We start from the raw sequence: 9,008 nt of genomic DNA, 5'->3' as shown, positions 1-9,008 counted from the left end.
GTGTCTCTAAAAAATAGTAATGTAGTCGGTTGCTTCAATAAGTTATTCATTGTTGATTTTTGGGCGAGTGTGTTGAAAGTGACGCTGGTATCTCTTTCACGACTTCATCCAACGAACATCTCATCTTAGTGATGCCCTTGCTTGGGGATATTAGGGCGTTCATGAGTGGGTTGGGTGGAGGCTATGAGCAGTGACAGAGCCAGACTTTGGCCAGAAGTGAGACTTTTAATAAATTTAGAGTATTAGTAAGGGCTTTTATTCTTATTTTCTTCAATTATGTTAAAATATTTAATTAAATTTTCAAATAATTTGTTTTTTGAGGTGGGGCTTGAGCCCTCACAATTCAATTTAACATATATTGAATGTGTTTAACCATATCACTAGTTGCATCATCATGCTAAAAATTTAGTACAACAAAAAGATATTATTTTATTTTACATCAACTTAGATAATCCTATGATTGTTAAAAAAATAACAATAATTAAAGAGGTAACAAGAATAAGAGAAGAAAAAAAGTACCAAACTAGTTAAGATAGAAAATGAGTAAGTGAACAATATGAATATGATACAACTTGGGATATCCACATAGGTATTATAAAATAGAAATGGCAACTCAATACGACACAAATAGAATTTTATTTTCACAAATATAAAATGTAAAAAACATGGAAAATTAAAATAGAAAGAAACAGACGAATGGTTTGACTTTGACCCCTCTTTCCCTTTTTCAGGTTTTACTCATAAAATTTCAAGTAAATAAGAAACAATTAAAATAATATTAAAAAAACAAATAATACGTCGGTAAAATAAGCACATGTTGACTAATAATTCAACAAGACACGTGTAAGCAAAGAATTGGCCAATAGAAACAAAGCGAGTGAAGGCCCACCGTAATGTGAAAAAATCCCGAGTACACAAAATCAAAACCCATACGCATACTCGTCGTGAGAATACCCGTTTCGTTTTCGCTTGCGTGTATATAAATATATATATATATAGATTTATATTTTCATAACTTTAAATCGTAACGAGGTAGGTTTAGCTGGCAAGAGTGGAAAAACGTCGTCGTTGGGAGTTGGGTTTGGCTGGCTCCAGTGGCGGTGGTTGTTCTCTCTCTCCGATCAGTAATGGCCAGCTCTTCTTCTATCTTCTTGGGCCCGATTATTCTGCTCCTTCTCACTTTCTCAGGTATGTTATTACCACTTTCTTTCTTATGTTTGGTTTCCGAGAATGTGTAAGAAAAGTTGATTTATGTCTTGTGTGAAGTGTGTGATTGAGTTGATGTCAAAAAGACTCTCTTTTTGGAAAAAGTTTCGAGTTTGTTAAATTGGGTCTTTCGTGTTTTTGAAAAAGAAGAACCGAAAATCACTCAACTAACCGAGTTTCTTACTTTGCTCTGTTTTCTCAGTAACCAAACAGAGCATTGTGTTACGTTTTTTAACCAGAACTTTCTTTTCTGTGTATTTTCTCAGATTCCGCAGTACACGTGGCGAGCATAGGTGTGGGAATAAACTACGGCCAAATCGCGAACAACCTCCCGTCGCCGTCGCGAGTAGCGGTCCTCCTCCAATCTCTGAACATCAGCAGAGTAAAGCTCTACGACGCCGATCCGAACGTGCTCAAAGCCTTCTCAAACACCCAAGTGGACTTCATAATCGGTCTCGGCAACGAGAATCTCCAAAACATGGGTGACCCAATCAAAGCCCAAGCTTGGATCGAATCCCACGTCTCACCTCACCTTCCTCAGACCCAAATCACATCCATCGTCGTCGGAAACGAAGTCTTCAACCTAAACGACACCCAACTAATGTCGTTTCTATTCCCGGCCATGCAAACCGTCTACAACACACTCGTCAATTTGGGTCTCGAAAAGAGAGTCAGCGTAACGACGGCTCATTCCCTCACCATTCTAGCCAGCTCCTACCCACCTTCCGCCGGAACATTCCGGCAAGATCTGGCGGAGTATCTCAACCCGATTCTCAACTTCCACGCCCAAACCAAGACACCATTTTTAATCAACGCCTACCCTTACTTCGCTTACAAAGACAGCCCAAACGAAGTCCCGTTAGACTACGTTCTCTTCCGGCCAAACCAGGGGATGACCGATCCCAACACGAATCTCCACTACGACAACATGTTGTACGCTCAGATTGACGCCGTTTACGCCGCCATTAAAGCTTTGGGCCACTCCGGCGTCGAGGTGAGAATCTCCGAGACTGGTTGGCCCTCTAAGGGGGATGCCAACGAGGCCGGAGCAACGCCGGAAAATGCAGAGGTTTATAATGGAAACCTCTTGAAGAGAATCCAGCAGAACCAGGGTACTCCGGCGAATCCAACGGTGCCGGTGGATATTTACGTTTTTGCCCTTTTCAATGAGAATATGAAGCCTGGTCCGGCGTCGGAAAGGAACTATGGACTGTACTATCCTGATGGGACTCCGGTCTATAATATTGGGTTGCAGGGTTATCTACCGGAGCTGGCTCTGGAAAATTCTTCTTCTTCATTTTTTTCTTCAGCTTCTTCTTCTGTTATTCATGTAAGAAATCTGGTCTTTCTTGGTTTCTCTTCTTTTTTCATTTTTCTATTTTTTATTTATTTAGAATAGTTTAAAATATATTTAAACTCAATTTTTTGGTCGATTTGTTGTATTAATATAATTTAATAATATTTAGTTAGTTTTTGTAATTTACATTTTACTCCCTAAATTATGTATTTATTTATAAAGCTTCAACATTTAATTAAGTTGTTCTAGCTAAATCTATAATAAAATTTTATGTTTTTTTATTGATAGTTTTGGTATTTTTTTTTTTTTTAGGAAATTACATTTTATATAAAATTTGCAAAAATATGCATTTTTTTTCAACAAAAAAAAAAAACTTATTCTATGACTTTTTCTAATAATTTTCACATTTTTATAAAAATTAGTTTATAGCATAATTTTACTCTTAATTAAGTTTTTTCATATTTAGGTAGTTAACAATTGTGTTTCTCATATTTTTTTTCTTTAATAAATTTTCTCATACAAATTAAAAAAATATATAATAATCATATTTTTTTTTTACAGTAATGACATAAAATCCATAATTATAAAAAATACTCATTTTTTTATATACATAAATATATATACCAAAATATTACAACAACTAAACTAACGATAGCACTGTTTTAAAATAATATATCCCACCTAAAATGAATTTATTTTGTTAAATAAAATTATCACGGCAGTTTGGTATAATATTTTAGTACCTACTACATAAATAATAACTCAAACTTAAAATCAAGATCATACTTTTAATATTTATTTAATGAATAGATTTTTGAATGGGAATTATTTAATAAGAGCATGAAACTAAATAGGAAATAATAATAATAATAGTTGAGAAATGATCTGATTTAATTTTTGGTTTTGGCAGGTGTTGTCCATATTTAATTTTCTAATATTTCTTACAACCTACTTAATAACCATTGATTAAAATTGAAGAAGACAGAGAGAGTTTTAACAGGTAACAAACATGATCAACTTTATTTCCTTTTTTTTCCTCACTATTTTTATTATTTAGACACTTTCATTTTCCATTTCTATAACTAGGCAAGCATTAAGAATATTATTACAAATATAGTTTACAAATTTGTATTAATACACCCAATAAAATTTAAATTTTTGGTAGTGTAATATGAATATATATATGAGTGTATTCTTAATGGTTACTACTCATGGATGATTACTTTAATATTAATAATTGGATTAAGATCAATTATCTATATTTATAATTGTTACGTAATATTTCTAAAAATAAATTTTGATTTTTTAAAATTTTTTGATGGGTTACCTGATGAAAAACGTTTATTTATATTTTATTTTTCAAATGCATATCAATTTCTAAATATAACTAGTGCTTCTTATTGGTTGAAAACAACATTAATTATGGCAAAAAGAAAAACTAAATTCGAAATTAATATAAAAATATATATATTTACCTGTTGGTAACTTGTTATATCAAGTCACTATGTTGCCACCTCATCATAATTATTAGTACATATCTATGGGTAGTAATCATCTTCCGTGTGTGTATATATATATTTAGATGTATAGTTCAATTTTTAGATTGATATTTTTCTAACAACATGAATACTAAAAGTTACTAAGATCCTTTTCACCTTGATTTTGATTGCAATTTTTCCCTTTGTTTCATTTTCAAAAAATTCCAAAAGTAGTTTAGAATATTAAGCTTTTTAGATCATAGTGATCATGATATTTGAGAAAGAAAAGCTCAGGAATCACTCGGTGGAAAGTAGTTTCTTATGAAAAAAAATGGTATCTATGACATATATATATATATATATAAATAGGCAGGTAACCATTTGATACCTGTATTTTTGCAAAGTATCATTTTGGTACTCTGTATTTTGAAATCGTACATATTTAGTACCCTGTATTTTAAAATCGTACATAATTAGTACCTGTATTTTGAAATTGTACATATTTGGTACCCTAAATTCAATTTTAATTAATAAAATTGTACCAATTTAATTAAATTACTCTCAATCATACGATCTACAAATTATATATAACTGCTGACAATTTGGTTATTTTGACAAAATTTTATCAATTAGGATACCAAATATCTATGTTTTCAAAATACAGGGTATCATATGAGCATTATTGAAAACAAAATGTGTCAGAATGATACTTTGCAAAAACAAAGGGTACCAAATGAATAAATTTCCATATATATAATTATAGTTATACACACACATGTCATTGTATACAAAATTATAATATAATGTTAGGGTTTACATGTATTTATGTTCTTAAGAGCTGTACCAAGCTCATCATTTTATGAACTTAATCCTACTTTTTTTTTTTTCTCTAATAGTTTTTTCCACTTGCAATCGTGCATGTGAATCTTTTTTTTCTTCTTTTTGTTAACAAAATTCTTGTTGTCTTAAGCCTTACAAAAGTCCAAATTAGGTTCCCATCAAAGAAAGAAAAAAGAAACCTTTTCTTCTCTTATATTCCACTTGGAATGTTTTGAAAAATACCAATTTTTTTTTTGTTCATTCAAAGTTAAATTTATTTTTACAAGAACCCCATTTGTTGTTGTTGTTGTTAAATATACATGTCACTATCTGTCTCAATCCTAGATTCTTTTAAGTTTTTAGGCTTCACTAACTCAATCTTTTATATTGGTGAATTGACATTTATCATAATTTATGATATTAAGGTCAATATGCCACCTTATTAGATTGATATTTTTCAACAATGGCGATTAGCAGCCTAGTTAATTAATTAGGGTAGCACTTCGGTGCAGCTAAGGCATTGATTCGACACTTAATTTTTTTTTTTTTATGACAGTGTACATTGTTGTCATTTAAGACATCCAACAAATTTTTAAAATTTTTTGAATGATTTATGGTGCCGAAAACAAAGTTGTTGCACGCGTGTCTATTTTTTGTATGCGCTTGTAAAATTCAACTGTTTGAACCTTGTTTTCTGCACTGTAAACTATTCATAATTTTTTGAAAATTTGCATGATGTCTTAAATGACAACAATGTACACTCAAAAAGAAATTGAGAAAAAAAAATTATTTGAGTGACGAAATGTAGTTTGGCTGCACCGAAATGCTGCCATATATATATATATAATAATAATAATGACTAGGATTGATTCTTCAAAATTTGTTGGGTGGTCAAAAACAGATAACTAACACTATTTTTATATTATGATATATTGATAGATAATTTTCCCACTCATTTATACACAACTCTTTTTCATATATATATGAGAAAAATCAACATACGAATCATTTTTTTTTTTAATTATTTGAGAAAAAAATAATAATAGGAATACCATTATATAATGTTTGGTGGCTTTCAACATCATGGACCATATAAGTATCAAAAACAAGGGATAAGATTTACAGATGGCCGAATCCACTTCATTATATATTCATGTGTGAATGTTTAGATAATATATATACACATTATTGCTATATATATATATTTAGTTTTGTAAATTAGAAAACATATTAACAAAAAAAATGTTTATATATTATGAGAGAGTGGACTTTTTTTTGTTAGTGAATGCATTATGCTTTTAGAATCGTTAATTAATAATTAAATTGATCAAACGGTTGTTAATCATTATAAACAAATATGTCTGGCATAAAATATGAGTTTTGATTTTTTTTTTAATAGAAAACAAAATTCACTGCCTATATTATTAATGATGCAAATATTCATCTCATTTTACATAATTTATCATTATTTTATTTATATAATCTTATGTTAACTTGTCAATTTTACCCAAACAAGATGATAAAGGAACATTTATAATTGAAAATTACATTGGAAAACACTTGCTCTCTGTTTGGAAGATATTTTTAGATTTAAATAGCAATAATAGTAAAATATTTTTTTCTTGAAAATTTAAGAGTTAAATTCAATATAAGTTAAACACTTATAGATAAATTCAAAAAGAGAATTTATATTTTTTTAAAATCTTTTATTAAATTTAGAAAAATATTTTTCAATGGCAAAATTAATATCTATTGATTTAATATTTATATATGTATTTGTATATATTTGTTTTTTCATTTGTAGCCACATAGATTTTTTCTTCTTTTCTTTTTGGAGGTGATAGCCACATATAGATTCTATTAAAAATATCTAATATAGTAGCCACATTAGATAATTGACAAAAATAGTAAAATTTGATTGGAGGTTAGAAACACCACTTTTATTTTTTTCTTTTGGGTAAGCATGAGTTTCACCTCTAAATAATGAAAAAGATATATAATAAGCTTTTAAAAAGTGTATGAAAATATAATAGTGACACTCTTTGTCTTTGGTCCCATTGTCCCTTTCATTTTCATCACCTAATTTTTCATATAAACATTTTTCTCAAAACTTTGGGACCATTTTTGCTACAATTTATATTTGCATTATACATATATAATATCTGTGTACAGGCTATTTATGTTGAAAAGGTTGGTCTGTGTTGATTTATTGCATATATATATATAAATTTATATATATATATATATATATATATGAGTGTACTTTTTAATGGTTACTAACTATGGATGGTTACTTTAATATTAGTCATTATATTAAGATCAATAATTCATATTTATAGTTGTTAATTAATATTTCTAAAATTAAATTTTGATTTTTTCAAATTTTAGGTTATCTGATGAAAAACGTGTATTTATTATGAAAATATAATATTGTAAAATTTTATTTTTCAAATGCATGTCAATTTCTAAATATAGCTAGTGTTTTTCATTGGTTAGAAACAACATTAATTATGACAAAAAAATAATAACTAAATTCGAAATTAATGTAGAAAAAAAATATTAGGAAGTCTTCCTTATATATATATATATATATATTTTTTAAATAATAATTTTAACATCATTGGCCATTTTTGATAGCACTAAAATTGTCAAGTATGCATGCATTTTATTTTCATATAATAATTAACTTTTTATTTACTAATTTTATTCCTCAAAGAATCCACTGAATTATTCTCTTCATTCTTTGTAGGGAGGTTTCTTGAACAGCTTCAAATTTTGCAGCATCCAATGGCAGAATATGTGGATTTTTTTTTTGCTGACACATTTAGAGACCTTAAGGAGTGAATATATTTTTCATCTCAAAAAAAAAAAAAAAAAAAGTAAAGTGAAGTAATAAGGGTGAGAATATACACTTGTAGTCAATTCTTTGAGAAAATTTAAATAATTGAGGTCACTAGCTTGGTGGGTAATTTCATTAGATTTATAGGAGTTGACATTTAAGTCATATATATTGTATATGGATTGTCACTATTCAATTTAAATATAATTGACCAAGGATTTTTTTTTAAATATATAATTATATATTGCTTAATAGTTACTCCTCTCATTATTGTTACTTTAATATTAATTATTGGATTAAGATCAATGATCTATATTCATAGTTGTTAATTAATATTTCTAAAAATAAATTTTGATTTTTTAAAATTTTTGGAAGGGTTATTTGATGAAAAATGTGTATTTATTATAAAAATATAATATTGTAAACTTTTTATTTTTCAAATGCATGTCAATTTCTAAATATAATTAGTGTTTCTCATTAGTTAGAAACAACATTAATTATTGCAAGAAAATAATAACTAAGTTCAAAATTAATGTAGAAAAAAAAATATTTACTTGTTAGTAACTTGCTATACCATATCACTATATTAGCACATCATCATAATTATTAATGCATTTATGGGTGGTAACATTGAAATTCAACCATATATATACTTTTTTTCTTTTGAAAAATTATATTTATATACTTTTGATCTACTCACAGTCAATGTTGTTCCCAAATTTTCTTTTGAATTTATTAATGAGTGGTCACAATCTATCATATTGTATAAACCATTGATGTTGATCAAGACTATCAGCAATCATTTACTGTTTTTCATTGATGTGATATAAAATATTAGGGGAACAAACCCTTTGGCTTTGCTAAAGAACACTTTTAATGGATAAAGTAAAATATTTTATTAAAAAAAAATATAAAGAAAAAAATGGTAAAAGTAATTTTATAATGAATGAGGTAAGCTTGAATTATTTTAGATTTTTTTTCCTTAATGAATAAATGAATATCCATTCTTCGTATTTATTAAGTTATAAATATTTTATTAATTTTTTATGTGTATAATATTATTATATTTAATTATTTTATAATTTAAAATAAATAAAAATTATGAAAAAATATAGTATTTAAATGATGAACAAACTTAGCTTTGCTAACTAAAGATATGTATATGCAAATAGTAAAATAATTAATTAAAAAATAAGTTTGGTATAGCATTACACGTATTGAAAGTAAGTTTGTTGTCTAAAAGCAAAAAGTAATTTTTTTTAAAAATCTTTTGACTATTTGGATTCACCTAATATTTGAACTCATTAGTTTACCGCCATCTATTTGAATGATTGGTCTTAACTCGGGAAGAAGAACTGGTAATAGACAT

General features: G+C 27.8%; 1 protein-coding gene across 2 annotated transcripts; it reads left to right on the top strand.

Annotated features, from left to right (window-relative positions):
- The first annotated feature begins 994 nt into the window (after positions 1 to 994).
- LOC133789268 (glucan endo-1,3-beta-glucosidase 14) lies at positions 995 to 7,854 on the top strand. 2 transcript variants are annotated; one of them, XM_062227042.1, is made up of 4 exons: positions 995 to 1,188; positions 1,473 to 2,536; positions 3,414 to 3,503; positions 7,550 to 7,854. In XM_062227042.1, the coding sequence occupies exons 1-3, from the start codon at positions 1,128 to 1,130 to the stop codon at positions 3,471 to 3,473; spliced, it is 1,185 nt and encodes a 394-aa protein (XP_062083026.1). In that variant the 5' UTR covers positions 995 to 1,127; the 3' UTR covers positions 3,474 to 3,503; positions 7,550 to 7,854. The 2 variants fall into 2 exon arrangements, with proteins under 2 accessions (XP_062083026.1, XP_062083025.1); XM_062227041.1 differs by lacking the exons at positions 3,414 to 3,503; positions 7,550 to 7,854 and having other exon boundaries at positions 1,473 to 2,685.
- Positions 7,855 to 9,008: the final 1,154 nt, after the last annotated feature.

Source organism: Humulus lupulus, chromosome 7, assembly GCF_963169125.1.
Source record: "Humulus lupulus chromosome 7, drHumLupu1.1, whole genome shotgun sequence".
NCBI lineage: Eukaryota > Viridiplantae > Streptophyta > Magnoliopsida > Rosales > Cannabaceae > Humulus > Humulus lupulus.
Note: the sequence above shows the minus strand (reverse complement) of the source record. Positions and strands in the feature narration are given on the sequence as shown.

Coding starts and splice junctions, on each gene's coding strand:
- LOC133789268 (XM_062227041.1), top strand. CDS start 1,128: ATGGCCAGCTCTTCTTCTATCTTCTTGGGCCCGATTATTCTGCTCCTT. Junction 1,189..1,472: donor GCTCCTTCTCACTTTCTCAG/GTATGTTATTAC, acceptor GTATTTTCTCAG/ATTCCGCAGTACACGTGGCG.